The 23577-nt window shown below is 33.3% G+C and overlaps 1 protein-coding gene across 1 annotated transcript in view; it reads right to left on the reverse strand.

The window, feature by feature from the left end:
• Window positions 1–23577, reverse strand: part of GUCY1A2 (guanylate cyclase 1 soluble subunit alpha 2) — a 350970-nt gene that overhangs the window by 14020 nt on the left and 313373 nt on the right. Inside the window, exon 7 of the mRNA XM_019037654.4 lies at window positions 20417–20571. Coding sequence (XP_018893199.3) covers window positions 20417–20571 — 155 coding nt within the window. The remainder of the gene's footprint in view (window positions 1–20416; window positions 20572–23577) is intronic.

Here is a 23577-nt window from a genome sequence, read left to right on the forward strand (position 1 = left end):
TGTTTTCCCTAAACAAATGTCCAAGGAAACTGCATAATACAGGTTTTATTTCAAGCATGCAGGATTTACCTTGTCCGTTTTTAAAACCTGCCCAAATTCTAGTGCACTCCTTTTATGTTTGGTAAACCGTAAGCTTTAAATGTGTGTCCTGTATGTAAAAAACTTTAATCAAGTATTTAACTTTGTAGAACAACACTTCGTGACTCCCAATGTCTCTGATATCTGCTTGCTGATTTCTAGCCAAGCATGCTATCCAAACTCGATAGCATTATTGGTTAAACAGCTTGATTCTTCTCTTCCAGTCACACATAAAGACTCTTTTTAAAACCCTAACATTGGAATAAATTTATTCTTTAAACTTGTCCAGTTTCATGAAAGGTTCAGTTTGATACTTGTGTCTAAAAGTGTGGCCCAACAATTCAATTTAATTCAACAGCTCTTGATAGACTATTTCTTATTGCCCAAGAAAAGCCTCCCAGACACTTCTGTGAATATAAGAAGTGGAACACATCTCACAGTTTTGTCAACAGATATAGAAACAGAATAAAAGAATTTTTTTAAAAACCCAGTAAATGAACAAAACACAGAGTAATATAAAAGTATAGAACGGAATAGGCTAGATGCCATCAGAAAAGTAGACACAAAAATTGCAGAAGTCTAGAAGAAAAAAAGTATTTGCAGTGGGAGGACCACAAAGCTTTCATGGACTAGATGTTATGTAAAGGCATATACAGTTTCAACAAGTGGATAAGGAAAACAATGTAACCAAAGGGTTAGAAACAAGAATATTGTAAAGTTTCTAACCATATGATAGCATTATCCAGTGAGGTAAGAATGAGGGTTAAGGCTGGGGCAGTAGGTTAGGAAAAAGTTTTAAAGCCCTAAACTAAGAGTTTAGACTTTATTTGGAAAGCACCTTGGATCCAAACCCACTATCTTTTTCTTAAAAACAATCCATCCTCCTAAGACAGATTCATGTTAGTAGCAGCTCCAAGTAGGAGGCAGGTCGGGGCAAAAGAAACAATGAGCACAAGAAGAATAAAGGATGTGTGAACATATAAGAACATTGCACAATCAATTATGAGTATCTCTAAGGAGAAGAAGAAAATATTCCTCCTCGAATGCTATTAATGGATAGAAAATATTACCTAAAACAATAGTTGGTAGTACTAATAAGTTATAATATGAGCAGTCTATATTTAATTTTAAAAAACCAGAGCTATAGTATTTTGATTGCTAAAGGATATAATGGCAGTTTAAAAAAACCACAAAATGATGATATTCCTTCGGTATATAAAAGACAAGTCTCCTTCTAACATTTCAAAATTCTTTCAAAAGCCTTATCCCATTTTGTTCACATAATATAGTTGTATGCAAAAGCTAAAAGTATAAACTATGCATCCAACAAAGGTCTAATATCTAGCATCTATAAGAAACATAAATTTACAGGAAAAAAACACAACCCCATTAAAAAGTGAGCAGAGGACATGAACAGGCATTTCTGAAAAGAAGACACACATGAAGCCAACACGCATATGAAAAAAAGCTCCACATCACTGATCATTAGAGAAATGCAAATCAAAACCACAATAAGATACCATTTAACACCAGTCAGAATGGCTATTATTAAAAAGCCAAGGGCCGGGCACGGTGGCTCACGCCTGTAATCCCAGCACTTTGGGAGGCTCACAAGGTGGGCAGATCACGAGGTCAGGAGTTCAATACCAGCCTGGCCAACATGGTGAAACCCCATCTTTATTAAAAATACAAAAAAAAAAATTAGCCGGGCATGTTGGTGCACCTCTGTAATCCCAGTACTCAGGAGGCTGAGGCAGGAGAATCACTTGAACCGGGAGGTGGAGGTTGCAGTGAGCTGACATCATACTACTGCTCTACAGCCTGGGTGACAGAGTGAGACTCAGTCTCAAAAAAATAAAAAAATAAAAAAATAACAGATGCTGGCAAGGTTTTGGAGAAAAAGGAACATGTATACACAGTTGTTGGGAATGTAAATTAGTTCAGCCATGGTGGAAGACAGTGTGGAGATTCCTCAAAGACCTAAAGACAGAAATACCATTTGATCCAGCAATCCCATTACTGAGAATATACCCAGAAGAATATAAATCATTCCATTATAAAGACACATGCATGTGTATGTTAATTGCAGCACTATTCACAATAGTAAAGACATGGAATCAACCTAAATGTCCATCAGTGGTAGACTGGATAAAGAAAATGTGGTAAATACGCACTATGGAATACTATACAGCCATAAAAAAGAATGAGATCATGCCATTTCCAGCAACATGGATGGAGCTGGAGGCCATTATCATTAGCAAACTAATGCAGGAACAGAAAACCAAATACCGTATGTTCTCATTTATAAGTGGGAGCTAAATGATGAGACCACATGGACACATAGAGGAGAACAACACACATTGGAGCCTTTTGGAGGGTGGAGGGTGAAGGATGGGAGGAGGGAGAGGTTCAGGAAAATAACTAATGGGCAGTAGTCTTAATACCTGGGTGATAAAATAATCTGTACAACGAACCCCCATGACACTCATTTACAAATGTAAGTATGTATATACATTTGTATGTAACAAACCTGTGCTTGTACCCCTGAACTTAAAAGTTGAAAAATGCTCATCTCCACCAAATTTATAGAGGGTGAAAATGAGTTCAGAATAAGTTAGACTGAATTGCTCCAGGAAACAGCAAGACAGTAGTGACAATGGAACTGGAACCTAGACCTGTAAACACAGTCAAGTTTAGCCCAACAATAAATAACAAGACTACGTAAGATAGCTCTCCATCACAAAACAACTAAACTAAGAAATAATTAATGACAATAAGAATGGAAGTCATCAGTACTTTTTACTTTTCATTTTCACAAATGTCCATTTTCTTTACTATTAATATATAATCAGTCACTTCAGAAATAAAATGTAAAAAGCCCTATACAGCAGTTTAATTTAGCAGTGAATTCCACAACAATTTTGCTAAGCTCAAATAGAACAGTCATCAGTGTGTAATATATAGGTGTCAATCATTGATGTCAATCAATCAACAAACTTTTTTTTAGTGGTTATGACATTATAAATAGTCCTCTGAATGGAGACGAGTAAGTGGGGACTTGCAGAATAAGTTAATATAACTAAAAAGACAAGAAATGCTCATTGAAACAAATTAGCAATACAATGATACAACATCTGATACAATCTAAAGGAAGAAATTCTACAGGAGAAAAGGAGAGATGATGACTATGGATTTAAGTACAAAAGTTAAGAACCACATATAGCCATAGTTCAGTCTTTCCACAAAGTTTCCTTAAAGCCCATCATCAACAATTAGGACTGCACATGAGCTACACTCCCTTCTCCCTATCTTTTAAGTCCTCAAATGTATCTTTTACAGTTTGTCTCACCAAGATCTTTGTTTTGCTATAATTGAGATTTTTCAACCCAAAACAAAAATGGGGTTACATCTATGAAGGTACTTGTAAATGACTGAAAGAAGATGGTACCAGCTGCTTCAGATGTCAGAACTTTTAAATAATTCACTGCACATTGACTGGGAGGAAACTTTTCACTCTTGACATTTTAAATAGATCTCATGTACTTTGCTAGAAATTACAGAGACAACAGTTTTTATGAAATGGTATTTGCTTTTCCCAGTAAACATTTTGGTATCCATAAACTAAATACAGTTTTAAATTTCAATAGTAAAAATGAGAGCACCTAAGGATAAATTGATTCAAGCTCCTATGATATCCAGTATTTATTACGGCAGACTTTGTAGATAAGAACACTGAAGTGCAATATTCAGTTGACTTCCAATAGGACAATCTGAATGACTTACTGGGGGGTTTGTGGAGGAGGTCAGGGGAATCATTTCACACAGCATGCCTGTTGATGATATGAGTCATGGTGCTGAGTAAGCAATCAAATGTATACAAGGATTAGGAATTATTTAGAGCCTGATCATCCCAGAGCCTCGGATCCCCTCTGAAATGCTTTATTAAGTCCAAGTCCCTGGGTTGGCTCTAAAGCTCTGCCTAACAATCCATTTCTTTAGCACCTCAGGGCTGATATGGAAGGTTAGATTCTATATAAATCTAAATTAATCCCCAGCTGTAATCCCCAGCTGGTTGTTACACACTCTGGGAGTTTTGGCAACATGTTTAATAAGCATTTGGAAATCACACAAATCCTAGTTTACCTGCCTGTCACCCTTTCTCTGCTCAACAGTTTTTTCTACAAATTGTTTTTCAAAATAAAAATCCACTGCTGCTTTGGATCAATGGATGGCTTCCAAGCATGTGCAGGAAGCTTGATTCCATAGAGGTCCATGGAGCTTCTCCATCACAGCTGCAGAAATGAAGCTGGTTTCTGACTCTCTCACCTCTTGTTTGCATGCTCATTTCCTCCAATTTTCACCAAGCTCTGTGCTCTGTCCTACATCCTACCTTGGGAAAGGGTCTGACACTTATTCATACTGAAGTACAAATGATCTAAATGTAGTTCAAATTTTAACACAAAACTCAGAATTTTAAAAAAGGGTCAGTGAGTTCAGCAGTCAACTGGTCAACAGGTAATCATTAAGTGCCTTCTGTGAGCTAGGCCTGAACCAATACTTTCCTATCTCTGATGATAATATGTATGGGAGAGGAGAAGACTGAGAGGGAAACAAGAGAATTTTGAGTTTTGCTGAAAATGTCTTTCCATAAAGTGATTATTTTTATTTGCTAATTTGCCCCCTGGACAACCCCATGGACAGAATAAACCTTGCTGAAATGAATAGATCCAGTTCCAGCCTCTAATAGCAGCAGACTAGTATATATAGCTCTCTGACATCTGCACGTTTGAAATCATTGTGTGAAATTGGAAAATCTTTTGTTTGTTTCAACAACTGGAAAGATCTGTGTAATGTGCAGAGCTATAAGAGAGTGACATTCTCAGAATGCTGTCTACCGGGGGTAATCACAAATTTGTCTACTCACTACCCAGCTACTGCTCACCAAGCGATACTTGAAGGGCAAAGGAAGAGGCAGTAGAATCTGATGCATCTTGTAGAGGGGTAGAAAAGATATGAGGACAGTGACATTTTAAAGACTTTAGATGTCGGAAATATCTTTAGTTCATTCTTCTCTCAACTTGATTGGTTTAATTAGGTATTAAATTCTTGTTTAGAATTGATTTTCTCCTCAGTATTTGGCTGTTAAAAAGTAAGATGTCATTCTGTTTTTTAATCCTGGGCATGTGAATTTTCTCCTAGTCTTTCTTATCATCATCATCATCGTCTTTCTATCTCTGGTATTGTGAAAATTAATAATAATATGGCTAAGTGCATCTTTTTTATTTGGTACAATGACAATTAGTGGATCCTTTTGAACCTTTTGACGTAGCAAACTATGTCTTTCAGTTCTAGGAATTTTAAAAAAGTTATTTAATAATTTTGTATGCCTTGTTTTATATGTTTTCTTTTTATGCATTTTGGCTTAGTCAGACATTGACCTGGTAAATGAATCTTCTAATTTGTTTTCCTTTTTCTTGACTTATTCCCTCATTTTAAAACATTCTATTTTCTGGAAGATTGCATCCAACATTATTTTCCAACACATAAAGAATTTTAAAATTTCAGATATCTCATTTTAATTTCCACTCTTGTGGTATGATTATTTTTTCTTATGTTGTGTTCTTACTATTTTAAATCTATGAGAATATTAATCATCTTTTTATAGTTTTCTTTAGTTCTCTATATTGTCTCTTTTTCCTCTAGATATTAATTGACTAGATTTTGTTGTTTGCTTTTTTGTTTTGGTCTCTTTTTTCATGTCAAGGCATTCAACAAATTACTAATGTCTGCAAATATCTTTCTATTTAAGTATAAGTCATTATGACATGGTTAGAAGTTTTGTGTGTAGCAAAATAATGTTGAATTGTAGGTTTACCCTGACCATTTTATTAGGGTTCCCAAATATCAATATATTTACTGTTTTTCCTTTGGTCCAGTTTGTCCAAGTAACAATATTCCAATCATTCCTATGGGATTACACCTGGCTTCCAGCATTCTGGAAGTTGAATTTAGGAAATAACCTGGGAATCTCACTGTTATGAATGTAGACTTTTATTTAATCCTCCCATATTTACCTTCCTGAATTTAGAATTCCTCTGGTTCAATGTCTCAGGAGAACAAACCTCTCATATCTTTCTAGAGTTAGCTGTGCCCCAAAATTTGTTCTCCCTTTATTTATTAGTAATAAAGTTCACGAAAGTACATGGCTACCCAGCTTGAAACTACATTTCCCAATTTCCCTAGCTACTATGGTTCTGCGTAATTATTAGGTTCCTAAAATAAGATTGACCTGACAAAGTTTTGAATGGCAGAAGTGAAGTAGATTCCATTGCCCTTGGCAACTGACCATTAACAGTGACTATTGATATTGGAGTTTTGCAGAAGCAGGCTCCAGTTTTTAGCTTCCTAAGTGTCAAGAAAATGGCCCAGTACTGGTGACACGTTAGTCTAACATCTAACTTCATAATCATGGGAATGCATATTTAGGCATCCATTTTTCAGTTTCCTGATGTCCAAAGGCTGGTATGGCTGTGGCCATGGCTCCTGACCTAGACTATTATAGTTCCCGTGGTGAGCACAGGGGTAGGAGCTTGTGCACCTGGCCAGTTCTATATTTTATGGGTATCATTTCAAGATATCCAGCTTAGAACCTGATTTTTATCTCTTCTCATGATTCTGTAAGCACATTATTCCCTGTATATCTTCTGACTTAAAATACCCTAGAGTATTTTCTACCCTTGTAGTTTTTCTGGAATCTCTTTTGGTCATATTTTGGATGTTTTAGATTATCCTCCTAATTAGGTTGGGTGTGTGTGCATGCATGTGTGCATGTAAACAGGCTGATATTTAGATTTAGAGTGAATATACTTGCTTCTTACCCACTCCCTCTTCTGTAGGACCTGAGACTTCAGCTTTCTTTTAGACATTAAGCCAAATATCACTCAGGCATACACTTTCCACCTTCCTCTCTTCCATTTTTAAATCCTCTTCCAGTCTTTGTGTGTTTGTATGTGTATATGTCATTTTGTTCCAACAAAATGGAAGAGAGGACGGTGGAAAGTGTATACCTGAGTGATATCTGGAAGTCATTTTGTTGTCGTTTCAAAAAAGATTAATTATTAACTTCAGAAAAGGGTAATGATAAACTCAGGGCCTCAATTTGCTTAATTAGAAATTTCTGTTGTTACAAATTATTCACCTGAATATCTTTTTTTGCTAAGGAATGCATTTGGATTCTATTGTAATAGCATTGGGCACTGCATTTTTGGGTGTAGGAGAAGGACGACGGTTCTGAAAGATGAAAATAAAAGACCTCAAGACACATTATGTTTTCCTAAGTGTTGTAAAGTTCCTCAATTTTTCCTATTTACCTTCTTCTTTCTACTTGTATGGAAGAAAGGAAGGAACTCTGCCCTGTATTTCTGCTTTGTGCTTCACTGCTCCAAGATCTGATGCAGTCTGAAGATAGGTCCAATGGAACTGTAGTTATTGAGTCGGCTAGACAGCCTGAAATCCCCTGAAATGCAATGATTCATTCTCTGGAAATACACCTTTCCAAATAAGGAAAGAAAGAATCTAGCTCATGATGAAATAAAACAGAAAAAGGATCTCACCAAATGTTTATGCGTTTTAAGGTTGCAAATATTTTTACTTGTAGATGTTGAGGTAATTTTATAATTTGAGGCAATCTGTGGGATCTAAAATTCAGGCCAATAAGTTCTCCTAAAGGGATAGTCTTCCTGTATGTCCCCTGAAAATGATAAGGCAGAGAGTCTCAGAGGCACTTCAGCGACACCCCTGCACATTTTTTTCTGCAACCCACCCCAGGAGTAGGTACTGATGGCAAAGTGTGCTTAAGTATAGGTTCATACTCTGCATACCTGATACCTGCTAGAGAGTGTACATCTTCTGGGATGTTCCTATTTGAGTGGCAAAACTAATGCCCTTTACATTCTTGAATTTTAGGATGCTAAATGACTAAAGATCATTCTACCCCATTGACTTCTCTGGACCCTGTCAATTTTGACCTTTAACAGCCTAAAAACTCCACTTCTAGTAAATGTCAAGGAATTTAAACTTTAAAACATTCATGCAAAAGTTTAATATGTCTACAGACAGAACTTTAAAAAGAGATGATAAGTGAGAGATTAGAAAAGATAACTGTAACCAGTTCTTGTAAGTTAAATAATTTCCTCACATTTTTCACTTCTCTGACCAAAAGTCTTTCTTAAAAACAAGTTCATCATTGTGCTTGTCTTTCTGTATAAAAGATAAAGAAGTGGAAAGAAGAAAATATGCACAATTATTTTAAAAAATTAATATTAGTTGATTTCATTACTTAAAAATTAGTACCAAATTAGATTCCTAGACTTAAGAATTCTATGTTCTCTATTTTCTATATTATTCAACCAATCAGAAATAGTTAGCCTAAATGTATTCTAAGGAGATCATGCAAATTTTAATAACTTCAGCCCCCAAGAAGGCAAATCAACCTAGGAAAATATTTGGAGGCTAAAAAAAGGGCATACTTTTTTCCTTTTCTTTAAGAGTTCAACCGACTTCTTATATGAACAATGTTTTATAGAAAATACTCCTTGCAAATTCCACTAAAATTATGCTTCTCAAAAATACTCATTTTTGTAGAGAGAAACTAAGAGAGGAGAAGAGGTATAGGTAGGCTCAGTATATCTGATCCCTTACATTTTAGAGTTTTTCTTTCCCCCATACAGGTTAGATAGAGACAAATTAGTTGATGGCATTAGTTAAGTCGCTTAAATTCTCTGGTTTCTTAATTTCCTTGTGGAAAAAGAAAGATTTTACTCTAATTTATTTCAAAGATTAGTTACAGCTCTAACATTTAGGGAAGCTTGAGAATTTATAAAGTATTCAGTTTATAGAGGATCATACAAAGCAGCGTGATCAAACATGTTAGTTTTAGACTTGCAAATCTGAAAAATTTTCAAGTAAGATCTCCAGAGGAAACACTGTCATGTTGGCCAATATCACAAAAACTGATTACAAAGCAATTTTGATTTAGTAATAGGTGACTAATGCATGAGAATCTTTGCACTTTAATAAGAGCCACAGAAAGGATTCTTAACATAGCATTTAGAGCAATCAGATTTTTCCTGATGCACAGTGTTTCACACAAAAGAGCAGTGGGAAGAACTGACTGCTAAAAGATTAAGGCCCAATTAAGACTGGTTTCAATTCTCTAGTTTAAAAATGAATACTCCAAACATACTGTATTTTATTAAATATTAAAATGTATTTAAATAATACAATTCATGATCAGTTTTTTGGAAGGTAGACTTCCAAAAGTCTACCTTCCTGTTTTGAGAGGATTTGAAACAAACATATTTCCTTAATACAACATAGTACCATATACGAACAAACAATATAATATAAAATTTTGCCATTTCCTTCAAAGGACAATGTACACACAATTGGAAAAAAGGAGAAATTTAAAACGATACAGAGGCTTGATTACATGCTAAACCTAAAAGTAAGAACTTTAAAGTTAAAAATATATTCATAAGGCATTAATTCTGAGAGTGAATAAATATGGCTTTCCAATTTCAAGGCACAGTATTAACCATACAATATATAGAATGGCTATGTGTTTTTGCCCAGTCAGCCCTGTCAATTATTTCTTTAAAGTTTTTTCATACCTTCTATACCTCTATTCCCATGATCATGGCCTTAGTTCATGACTGTACCTTAGGCTTGGAACAACGCTGTTACCTCTTCTCTTATGGTCATTTCACCTCTAGGTGTTCCCTACTCCACTCCCTGTGGAACATCACTTCCAAGTAAGCTTTTCTTTGATCATGTTGTTTCCAGGCTCAAAAACATTCAGTGGGTCTCTAATAATATATAAGATCCTCTGTTATGTAAGTTGAAAATAAATTCACAGCTTTCACTGAATGTTAGAATTTTTTTTTTTTTTTTTTTTAAGACAGGGTCTCACTCTGTTGCTGAAGCTGGAGTGCAGTGGTGTGATCACGGCTTATAGCAGCCTCCATCTCCTAGGCTTAAGTGATCCCCCTGCCTCAGCCTCTTGAGCAACTGGGACTTTAGGCACATGCACCATGTCTGGGGATTTTTTTTTTTTTAATTTTAGTAGAGACAAGGTCTCACTGTGTTGCCCAGACTGGTCTCAAACTCCTGAACTCAAGTGATCCTCTCCCCCAGCCTCCCAAAATGCTAGGATTGCAGGCGTGAGCCACTGTGCCTGGTCTGGATGTCAGAACTATAATAATTTTTTAAATAAGCATTTTTTGGAATAATGTTAGATTTATAGAAGAATTGCAAAGATAATATAGTATAGAAGAATTGCAAAGATATATAGTATAGTTCTGCAAGAAGTGAGTTCTCTTATATTCTTTACTCAATTTCATCTAATATTAACATTCCACTTAACCTGGGTACATTTGTCAAAACTAAGAAATTAACAATGGTATATTACTATTAAGTAAATTACAGACTTTATTCAGATTTCACTGATTTTCTATTAATGCTACTTTTTCTGTTCCAGGATTTAGTACAAAATATTTGTAGAATTATCTAGACCTAACCTAGTTTATAAGTACATGAAAGATGAGATCATTTATGTGGCTTATCCAGGGCCATAAACTAATTAGTGGCAGAACAGGAGTATGAAATTCACATTCTTTTATTTGGTCATTCATTTATTTAATCAGTCAGTAGTGATTCTTAATATTTTCTGAATCACCGTCCATTTTGAAATCTAATGAGAATATTAAAAAAAAACTCTTTCCAGAAACAAGCACATGTGAGTATGCATAGAAAATGCTTCATAAACACACTAATCATAAGGCTTAAATCTAACAGCAGCCCCCAAAATCCTCAACAGTAATACTTTTATCTGTGTTCTACCTTGGATTTTAAGTTAGATATTACTTGAATTGTTTCCACAGCCAAACATGTTTAACACTTACTTTTCTAAAGAACTTGGCCTTTTTAGCTAAACTGTGGACATCTAAAAGAAGCTTCAGAAAGGATTATTAAACCTGTGTTAATTACAAAATAAATATTGACCACCAGGCCACTAGAAATGGTGCCATTTTTAATGGAGAAAGGGAAAGGAAAATGTAAGGAGTGACTTTTTCTTTTGCTTTAAATCATGCTTAATTACCTTAGTAACTAATTTTTACCTTATAGTATTTTAGATAATGTGGAAAATTTACTTAAGCTTGGCATTCTTTGTAAACGTTATTTATGACATATATTTATGTATATGATTCCCACATTTAAGCAGAGTTGCCAATCACAGTATTTATACTTCAAGGAAATTCTTTCTGTGTGTGAAATTAACAGATGTCTCCCATATAAATAGGAATTATCGACATGAATACCAGATTAATGCCTTTAAATTCTGAATCCTGGAACTAGGTAATTAACTTTTTAGCACTGCCGTCATGAGAAGAGAGAACCACCAAGCTTTCCCTTCATACTAGTTAGGAATGGGACCTAAAGAAAAACAGCAAAACTTTACTTCTAGATTTAATCTTATGCCTAATCATATAAGCCAAACCTATGCCAAATAATAAACTAAATCATAAAGAAAAATATGTCTTTTTTCCTTTTTTTTTGAGGCGGAGTCTCGGTCTGTCGCCCAGGCTGGAGTGCAGTGGCACCATCTCGGCTCACTGCAAGCTCCGCCTCCCAGGTTCACGCCATTCTCCTGCCTCAGCCTCACGAGTAGCTGGGACTACAGGCGCCCGTCCCCTCGCCTGGCTAATTTTTTTTGTATTTTTAGTAGAGACGGGGTTTCACCGTGTTAGCCAGGATGGTCTCGATCTCCTGACTTCGTGATCCGCCCGCCTTGGCCTCCCAGGGAAAAATATGTCTTAAATTGCCAGACATACTCTTCATTTCATATCTATGAAAACAACCAACCACTTTTGCAAAGTACATAATTATATATTTTCTCATTGATTCTTACACATTTTAGCAATTAGACCTTTAAGAGTAAGCTAATAGGTAAGTTTTTACTATTTTTACTGTAAAAATAACTGCAACATTATATTCTGATTTTTAAAGACTTCACTGCAATGGCCTTAAATATGCTGGTAAATATATGGAATGACTGAAGTGGAATATTCTAAAATCCCCCTACCCCCAAAAAAGACAGACTTATTTTTAAAAAATTGGGAAGGCATCAGATTCCTGATCCACAGAATTACATTTTCTGGGGAAAATGCTTTTTGATATAGCAGGGAGACAAAGAAAGAGATAGTAAAAAGAACTATTGAAATGAGTAGAATATCTCATTCAATTTTGCTAGATATGACTTTTATTGGCACAGTTAAAAGGGTAATATTAATGTTGCTGTTTGTAATTGGAAAAATAGAAATGTAATTCTTGAGGCACCGCTCCAGTTTATCCTTTTGGGAAAACTACTAAGTCATTTGTCTTTACTGATTATATTTCTTTTGTAAAATATGTTTACTGTTTTGGTGCTTCCATAGAGAAAAGGATAAGATGATTAATAAAGTTATTTAAAAGACTGAAGGATAGTAGCATGCCAGCCCGAATACTTTTTATTTTCTTTAAATATCAAATCACTAGTGCAGATGAGCATGTTGATTTTTTTTTTTTTTTAAGAAAAGGCTACAGAAAAACTACTAGATAAGAATTTCTTGAAGTTTCTTTGGATCTTTCCCCACATTAAGCGTCCATAGGAAGAAGAGTAAATATTTATAACATAGTATCTCATCCTTGTATAATAATTATATTGACAAAGGAACAGAAGCAGAGTTTCTAGCTAGTGTTTTTGACTAGTATTACTGATTATTAAACTATATCGAAGGTATAGTTTAATGAAATAAAAACTATACCCAAGGAATGTCATCATTCTTCAATTATTCCATTCGTCTTTCTCTGAATTTACCAGAAAGATATGCATTCCTCCAAATTGTTTGTAAAGTAAATTCCTAAAAGCCTATATTCCCAGTAAATTATTATATGCATTAGAGACATGCTTACACAAAATGTTTTTTAGCCTCACAGAGGCAACAGACAATTTTTTTTTTCACTTGGAAGCTTCCACTTGCCACAAGTTTGTCCCATATACTCATGTTCATTTCAGAGCTAGAGACAGAGATACTAATATAGTTAGAAATACAGACACTCCAAATAAACATGTTAGAAATAATATCCTTCCTTTTTATTATCCTGAGGATAAAAACAACTCCAGAATAGCAAAAGTTCAACCTGAGGGCATTATATCTACAAAGAGAAAACGAATCTCCCTTGCTCTAATTCCACTTTGCTCCCCTCTGCTCTCTTCACCATTTTCTTGCAGAAGAAATCCTCTCATCGAGGCTAGTAATATTCAGAAATTAATGGGTCTTTAAAAAAATAAAATTTGTGCTCATAATAGTAGAGAGTAGAATTGTGGGTATTAAAGGCTAGGAAGGGTAAGAGGGGAGGAGACAATATAGAGAAGTTAACAGATACAAAATTTCAGCTAGATAGGAGGAATAAATTCTGGTGTTCTGTAGCACTTGGGGTGAATAGGGTTAATGATAATTTATTGTGTATTTTCAGAAAGCTAGAAGAGCAGAGTTTGAATGTTCCTCACAAAAAGAAATGATAAATGTTTGAGGTGATAGTTATGCTAATTATCCTGATTTAATCATTATGCATTGTAAACACTTATCAAAATATTACTCTGTATCCTATAAACATGTACTATAATGTGTCAGCTAAAAAATTTAAAAAGTAATTATTGTTTTTTTCCATGTTATTTCAAGTAGTTATCAACCCATGGGACAGCTTGGCCACAGATAAGATCTCAGGCTTTAGAGTAGGGCAGCTACAGGTTTGAATTATGACTCCCGCACTTATTTAGCTCAATGTTCTTAGTGACTTATTTAACCTAAGTTTCAGTTTTTCTCATCTGAAAAATAAAGATAATCACAATTCAGAACTCACACTCTTGCTGTAAGGATTAAATGACAATATAAATAAATTGTAAGTAATTCAATAAATGTTTGCTGTGACTATGATGAGATACTGGAGCTAAAAGATGCATGAGAGCTCATCTAGGACATCAAATAGCTTAACCAATATTAGATGCAGTTCTCTTAATTCCTAGGGTAGGAATTAGGCACTGTATCAAACTCTTGCACAAAAATGTGGTCTGTGCAATTTTAAACTTGGTGCTAGAGGTCTAAAGAGAAATTAAATATTATAACTTCTTGAGTTTTGTAAGAGATGATATGTGGGTATCTATGTCTGAGGGCAGGTTATGCAGTGAGAGGACTGCAGTCATCTTTATAAAAACTGCTTATTTCTCAGGATAGCTTCTTAGTCTTCTCCTCAAGCCAAGGGCTCTACTGCTTCTTAAATATAGAAATATAATTCAGTCCTACACTAGATTCCTGTCTTCAGGAATCTATATCTTAAGTCCCAGTAAAAATCCTTTACAAGCCAGAGGTCTCATTTGTGAAAGTCCTTTTTCCTCCCCAGATTTTGCTTACATAATTTATATGTTTTTTTTTTTTTTTTTAATCCTCAAAGACAAGTATGCAGAAGTAAGATTGGGGCTATATTTCCAGGCAGGTTTTAGCATTTAAATTTTCCTTTCTTGTGGGAAGAATAACCCCCACCTCCCAAGATGTCCACATCCCAATCCCTGAAAAATGTGAATATGTTAGGTCTCATGGTATGACGTTTAATATTGAGTGTCAACTTGATTGAATTGAAGGATGCAAAGTATTGTTCTTGGGTGTATCTTTGAGAGTGTTGCCAAAGGAGATTAACATTTGAGTCAGTGGACTGGGAAGGGCGGACCCACCCTCAAGCTGGGTGGACACAATCTAATCTATTCCAGCACAGCCAGAATAAAACCAGGCAGAAGAACATGGAAAGATTAGACTGGTTCAGTCTTCTGGCCTACATATTTCTCTCATGCTGAATGCTTCCTGCCCTTGAACACTGGACTCCAAGTTCTTCAGCTTTGGGACTTGGACTGTCTCCTTGCTGCTCAGCTTGCAGATGCCCTATTGTGGGACTTTACCTTGTGATCCTGTGAGTCAATACTCCTTAATAAACTCCCCTTTATACATACATCTATCCTATTAGTTCTGTCCCTCTAGAGAACCCTGACTAATACACATGGCAATGATGAATTAAGGATAGATGGAATTAAGATTGCTAATCAGATGACATTAAAATAGAGAAATTACCATGGATTATCCAGTGGGCCTGACATAATCACAAGAGTCCTTAAAAGTAGAAGAGGGAGGAAGAGTCAGTAAAAGATATGTGATGATAGAAGTAGAATTAGAAAGATGAACTATTATTGGCTTTGATGATGGAAGAAGAAGGTTCTGAACAGAGGAATGAGAGTGGCCTCAAAGCTGGAAAAGGCAAGAAAGCATGTTATCACCTAGAACTTTCAGCAAAGAATGAAGGCCTCATGACACCCACGCTGATTTTAGCTAGGTGAGACCTGTATCAGACTTGTGCCCTATAGAACTATAAAATAATGTTTGTGTTGTTGAAGCCAACAGTAAGTAATTAATCTAATTAGTAAGCAATCACATATATATGATTACTTACTAATTAGATTAATTATATACTATATATACGATTACATACTTACATATATATGATTACTTATTAAGTAATGATTACTTAGTAATCATATGTATATAGATATACATATATGATTCCCACATTTAAGCAGAGGTACATAATTCAATTAATCATGTGATTAATTGAATTAATTATGTACCTTTGCTTAAATTTGGGAATCTTCCATGTACACAGCCAATTTTTAATCGTATGACTATGATTTAGACAGTCATCAGTAAGGGACTTTTGTTAATAAAAACACATAGGAATAAACTGATTACTATCTCAGCTCTTAGTTACAGCTCACAATGCACCTTTGACCAAATTACCAAACTCATTCTTTCTCTCGAATTTCCAGATGAGGTCTGTAATCCTACTAGCACACATCATTCATCATGGCTAAATTTATAAATTATGAGATTCAAGTGAAGGAATAAGATGGTTTCTTCCTCCATGGAAAGAACAGGATGAAGCAGTAAATGAATGTCTAATATGTTCCAAGTATAAGGAGCTTTAAAAATATCACATTAAATGCCAACAATAATCTTCATAAACATGTACCCATTTTAGAGATGAGATAACTTGGTCCAAAGAAATTAAGTCACTAAAGTTCATGTAGACAGGAAACTTTAGAGCCTGGATTCTACCTTAGGCACTTTGATTCTGAGCTCATGCACTTCACCACTGCCTAATCTGCTCGACTGTACATGCTCTCATACAATGAGCTGTTCAGGTAGCAGTGGTTAGGAAGAAGCTTGGTTTTAACAGAAAGAAGCCTTTCACAGTCAATTAAAAATAGGCATTCTAAAACATCTGGAAGTAGATCAATTGTAAAATGAGAAAAGCAAAAATGTTTAAAGATTAAGAAAAATTTCATACCAAAGAAATTCAAGTCTTTTTACATTTTTAGTTTGCACTGTAGCAAGAAAAAATAATTATGCTGAGATAAATCATTTATTTCAAAATTTGCTAAAGCCATCCTTCATATAAGCAATTATTTCTGTTTTGTAGATCAGCAGCATGATGTTAAGACAGTTGTTTATAACATATGCATTATTTTAAAATATATATTATATGCAGTAAAGTAATATATTAGTATATATAATATATATATATTATATGCACTATTTAAAGTGCATATATTAATGGTGCATATATTATGTGCACATAATATCCCATAAAAAACTTATCCCATCATTGGGATGATGGGAACAAAAATGTGTGTAAACACATTTATTGAAGAAAAATGAAAATGTCTAATTTGGAAAACTTACTTAAAACTCAATAAAAATTTCTTTTTTGTAATGTCAGGTAAATAATGTTCATAGGAACAAACTTTGTGATAATTAAAAAATAGAAAATATGCCGAAGTGTTGATCAACAGAGGAATATATGTATGAAATATTAAAATATGGTGGAGTCATACACTGAAATGTCATACAGCGATTAAAATGATGAGCTAGAGCTGTCTATGATTTAGACAGTCATCAGTAAGGGACTTTTGTTAATAAAAACACATAGGAATAAACTGATTACTATCTCAGTTCTTAGTTACAGCTCAAAATGCACCTTTGACCAAATTACCAAACCCATTCTTTCTTTGGAATTTCCAAAGAAAGATGTTCCAACATGGATAGATCTTAAAAGTATTAAATTGTGTTTAAAAGAAACCAAAGTTAGTGATAACAGTCATACAGTAAAATGCCATTTATGAAAATTAAAACATGTAAAATAAAATTATATTGTTCATGGATACATATGTAGAAAGTTAATATATAGAACATGGGACTGGGGCAGGGCGCAGTGGCTCAGGCCTATAATCCCAGCATTTTGGGAGGCCGAGGAGGGCAGATCACGAGGTCAGGAGATGGAGACCATCCTGGCTAAAAAGATGAAACCCCGTCTCTACTAAAAATACAAAAAATTAGCCAGGCGTGGTGGCACGCACCTGTAGTCCCAGCTACTTGGGAGGCTAAGGCAGGAGAATCCCTTGAACCCAGGAGGCGGAGGTTGCAGTGAGCGGAGATTGTGCCACTGCACTCCATTCTGGGCGACAGAGTAAGACTCGTCTCAAAAAAAAGAAGAAAAAACAAAACACGGGACTTTGAAACACACCAAACTCATTAGGATGTCACAATGAAAGACTGAGAAAAGTCCAAAGAAAATGTTTTGTTCATTTTTATTAAGAAATATCTAAAGCAAAATATAAAGTGTATAACTGTGGTAGGATCATGGATATTATATTATCTTTTCAGTACTCCACAATAGTTACAAAAATATTTTTAAAATTCAATTATTTGAATATTTCAGACAAAATGGATTTGGAATGAACAATTCAAAAAATGATTTCAATTTATCATAATATCAAAACAGTCCACTTCCAAAGTTTATAATAATCATATAGTTTTCAAGATAAACAGGTAATGTTGGACATTCTACAGAATGTAATTCAGGGATAAAATAGAGATTTCAAACTCTCATGAGCTTAATACTGGGTTTTACTTCATAAATTATATTTGTTCTAAGAATCTACCCACCTGTCAGCTCAACGTGTCTATCTATGGCTCTGTTTGATTTTGGGGGGCCTGGGGGTGAAGGTGCAGAACAATAACACAACAGTAAGCTTCAGTGTATGCAGTAGTTGAAATGATTTCATTCCTCAGACCTTGTTAATCACTAAGGATCATCATAAACTGTGAAAAAGACTACAAAAACTCTGAGTCACCACCAAAATGCACAGACTTGTATGGCTGGCAGAGTTTTTTTTTTAATCCATCACTATGTAAACAAAGCCAGCTACTGTTATGATGTCTAAGCAACAGGGCATGAACTCATCACACAGGTTGGGCCCATTCTTTTACACATCTTTTTTTTTTTTTTTTTTAAGTGAAGTTGTCACAGAAGACATAAATCTACACTAAGTTACACAAACATGGAAAATAAGTTTCAATACCATGATGGGAATAAATGGAACCATGTAATAGGATATGAGTGAGGCAGCTGATCTTCAGTAACTTTTTTTCATCGTATAGAGCAGAAAGTATCAGAATCACTGATTTCTACTAGAGAATTTGACAAAATTCAATTTGCCATGGTAATTGTTGTCAGATCATCTGTAATATGCCCAGAATTGTGTTGGGAAAATTGGGAGAAGTTTAAAAGATGCAAATCCTCTTATAAACATCCTGAAAATAGCAGATAGTTCTTAGATAAGTAATGATTAGATAGAATCCTGAAACTTTGTCCAGAAGTTGTCTGTGAGGCCCTCAAAATCTCTTGGGTTCCTTACAATTAGTAAGAGGTGTGTCTTTATTCAAAAACGGTAAAATCAAGGTATTCACTACTTAAATGAGCTCAGCAAGAGCTTTAAAATGTATTTTTAATGTGAACTTTCTCTTGATTTTATATTTGTAATTTCAGTTTTCTTTCTCATCTATTTTGCAGAATCTGGAAGTATCTGCTTTCATCTAAAAACTTTAAATTCCCTCTCTGGAATTTCTGATACCAAATTACCGTCTAATTTGGTATCAAAAGTTTGAAAATATCACTATTTTATTTATTATTATAGTCAACTTTTATTATCTTTATATTCAAATTTTCTGCTTGAGTTTTTTGTAACCATGTCAATAGAAAAATCAATGGCCACTATTCCTACTATAGATTTTTTTCAGTATGATTCTAAGTTACCTAAAACATGAAATTAATTAAGCAGCTGTACAGTAATGCCCAGAATAAAGCCAAAGTGTGATAAAGTAAAACATTTTCATGCTTTTCTTTGCTGTTAATTTTGAAGATGTCCATCTTATCAATGTATTTATTCATTAATTTGATAAATATTTACAGAGTGCTTATTATGGGCTAGACATTTTTATAAGTTTGGGGATATAATGATGAGCCAAACTCATCATTATGACTGTGAGAGACACAGTCGCTGCCCATATACAGGGCTTAATATCTAATAGGGGAGATTTCTACCAGACACAAAATAAGAATGAATTCAGGAGTCAAAAATGTGTAGTGTTGTCAAAGATTACCTTCAAGATAAAAAGAATTTAATGTTTTACTCTGTACCTGGTATAGCAGAGCATTCAAAATCCCAAAGTCCAAAATGCTCCAAAATCTGAAACTTTTTGAGAACCAACATGATACTCAAAGGAAATGCTCTTTGGAACATATTGGATTTCAGATTTTCAAATTTGGGATGCTCACCAGGTAATATGCACAAATATTCCAAAACTCAAAAAATTTCAAACCGTAAAACACTTGTGGTCCCCAGCATTTTGGGTAAGGTATAATTTATATATATATAAATTTAAAGACTATTTATTTATTTATTCAAAAAAACAGTCCAACCACCTTTTCTATTGTATTTCTTCCATTTTTATAAACAGAAACATTTTGAAAATATTGAGATTTCTATTATAATACAGATCCTTAAGAACATTTGCTCTCCTGTATTTTAAACAGGTATACTTAAGAAGGACAGAGACTGTGGGAAATGACAAACCTATATTCGCCTCTCAGTCATGTCAGATTTTTCATGCACTCTCACAGAGTGCAAATAAAAGTTTGTGTCACAATTACTATCTATCTTTTGGGTTTGGGCAGTTCTACTCATAATATCTTGGAGAATGACAGGATCAAGAAAAAGAACAGGGTCTCACAGATGACAGCATAGCAGCCCAAAACAAAGGCAAAGACAGGAAGGAGGAGGCCAGAGAACACTTACTGGTAAGTGGTTGGGCTGACATTGATGCGCCGAGGGTGACTTCCCGACTCGAATTTGCTTGCCAGCGTGACATTATTTCCAAACAGGCAATAACGTGGCATTCGCACCCCAACAACTCCAGCCAGCACGGAGCCCGAGTGAATTCCTATCCTCATCTAAAGAAGAATGAAAGAGGAAAAGGAACATATTTGTTTCCATTTGGTATGCAATTATTTTAATGAAAGGCACTGCTAATTAATAATAATAATAAAAAAAAAACTATGAGCTCCTCAAAGACAGGAACTGAGTCCTGGTCATTTTTGTGAACCTAATAGCTGGATCATTATAGGGCTCAAAGAACGTAAGTGCTATTGAATACACAAATGAATGGATTAAGTATATGAAAAAATTTATGTTTAATTTATGTTAATTAACATAACATAAATCTGGTTATGTTACAGGTTAAATCAGATTTCATCTGTATGTAATATGGTCTAACTTGAAAAGTATATTTTTCTCCACTTTCTCCCTCCAGTTACTCTTAAATAAAACCTTATTTGTTCCTTTCATAGCATTAAACATAATTATAAATTAAATATTTATATTTCTGTTTATTTTGTTTAAATGTTGGATTTTCCCATCAGAGAAGGATATAGTTATATATATTATATACATGTATATAATATATATAACTATATATTATATATAACTATATATAATATACATGTATATTATATATAGTTAATAATTTTATATTATATATTATATAGTTATAATTATATTATATATAACTGTATATTATATATAATATTATATATAAATATATATATTATTTATATATATTTATATATAAAAATATTTTATATTTATATTTACATATTTATATATATAAATTTATATATATAATTTATATAAAAATATATATAAATTATATATATAATATATTATATAAATTATATAATATAATATATATTATATTAAATATATATAATAAATATATATAATATGTAATATATAAATATAAAATAATATAATATATAAATATATAATATATAATATATAAATATATAATAATATATAAATATATAATATATATTATATATTAATATAACTGTATATTATATTAGTTATATATAATATACATGTATATAATATTAGTTATATATAATATACATGTATATAATATATAGTTATATATTATATACACGTATGATAGTTTTATATATAATATATAGTTATATATTATATACAGTTATATATATTATATATAGTTATATATATAATATACATGTATATAATATATAGTTATATGTAATATACATGTATATAATATATAGTTATATGTAATATACATGTATATAATATATAGTTATATATAATATATACATGTATAAAATATAGTCATATATAATATATATGTATATAATATATAGTTATATGTAATATACATGTATATAATATATAGTTATATATAATATATATACATGTATAAAATATAGTCATATATAATATATATGTATATAATATATAGTTATATATATTATATACATGTATATAATATAGTCATATATAATATATATGTATATAACATATAGTTATATATATTATATACATGTATATAATATAGTATATATATAACATATAGTTATATATAGTATATATATAACATATAGTTATATATTATACATGTATATAGTATATATATTTCTTTACTGCTGAATATTCGACATTTAGTATAGTACCTAGAGCAAAGCAGGTATTCAACATTAGTGATAAATGTTGAATAAATTGGCTGAATTCCCCATTTAACTCCATTTTAAAATTGAGTTAAAATAGAGACTTCAACCCTTGAGACAGTCAATAGGCATTGATTAAAAATTCTGAAGAGTAAATTAAGTGCTGTGTATTTACTCTCTGATTAGTCTGTCTGGTCCATGCCTTGAAAAAGCTCTCAGTGTACAGTTGATATATAATTAAACATGATAACAGAAATGGGGTTATATTGACACAGTCTACACCAAATAACTGAAGCTAATGGATAACAAGTGGGAGATGATATCCTTAGTTCTAGGGGAATGTAGAGTGTTCCTTGGAGGGAGGAAACCTGACCCCTAGATGCCTACCAAGTAGCCAAATATCACCCCTTCACCACCACGCTCTCTTTGCCACTCTGGTTGTAAGGAAAAAAGTCAGTCTGAGAACAACCCTTGTCTTGGGGCTGGAGACTTCTGCATATATCAACTCATAAAAAGATAGGTTGAAACTAATGTGACCTAGCTGCATCCCCTTATAACCTTTTCACCTACTTTTAAAAAACTGACTCTAAAATTTATTTGAAAATTCAGTATGGTAGAAAGAGTCAAGATATATCTGAGAAAGATGACAAGTTACAGTATTTGCCCTACCATAAACATATCTAATTAGTGCATAGATAGCATCATATAAACAAATAGACAAATGGAGCATTTAACCCAGAAAGGCTGCCATGCATATGTAGGTGCTAGATTTATAAGAGTTGGCATTTCAGATAAGTGAGAAAAAGATGTCCTTTTTATTAGAATGCTCTGGATCAACTTTGTTTTATGTGGAAAAAACATTCCAAGTAAATTAAAGATCTTGATGTAGCAGACATAACTTCGCAGCTTTAAAAATAATTGTATTAATTAAGAAACAATTGGTAGTATCAGTAAAACTGCAAAATATAGATACTTTGAAAACATAGACTTTTATTTGTCTTTCAATAATAGTTCCTAGATGGGTCATCTAGATTGCCAGGCTGCTCTATTCCCCTCAGTAATTCAAGGACCTGGTCCTTTTCATTGGTCCTTCTCCATGTCTTGGCACATATCCAGAGCACCCTCATGTTCCAACTCATGGGATGTGGAAAGATAGCAAATTTATCATTTAAAGTGACCTTCATTTCTTTGTGTAGATCCATTTGTATCTGGTATCATTTTTCTTCTTCCTACAGGACTTCTTAAATATTTCTTATACTGTAGGCCCACTGATAATAAATTCCCCCTGCTTTTTTATGTTTAAAAGTCTTAATTTTGTCTTCATATGTGAAAGATACTTTCACTGCATATTGAATTCTAGGTTTAAAGAGTTTTTTACCCCCAGTAGTTTAAAGATGCTGCTCCACTGGCTCCCATCTTGCATCATTTTGGATATAAAATCTGCTA

Source organism: Gorilla gorilla, chromosome 9 (genome assembly GCF_029281585.2).
Source record: "Gorilla gorilla gorilla isolate KB3781 chromosome 9, NHGRI_mGorGor1-v2.1_pri, whole genome shotgun sequence".
Taxonomy (NCBI): Eukaryota; Metazoa; Chordata; class Mammalia; order Primates; family Hominidae; genus Gorilla; species Gorilla gorilla.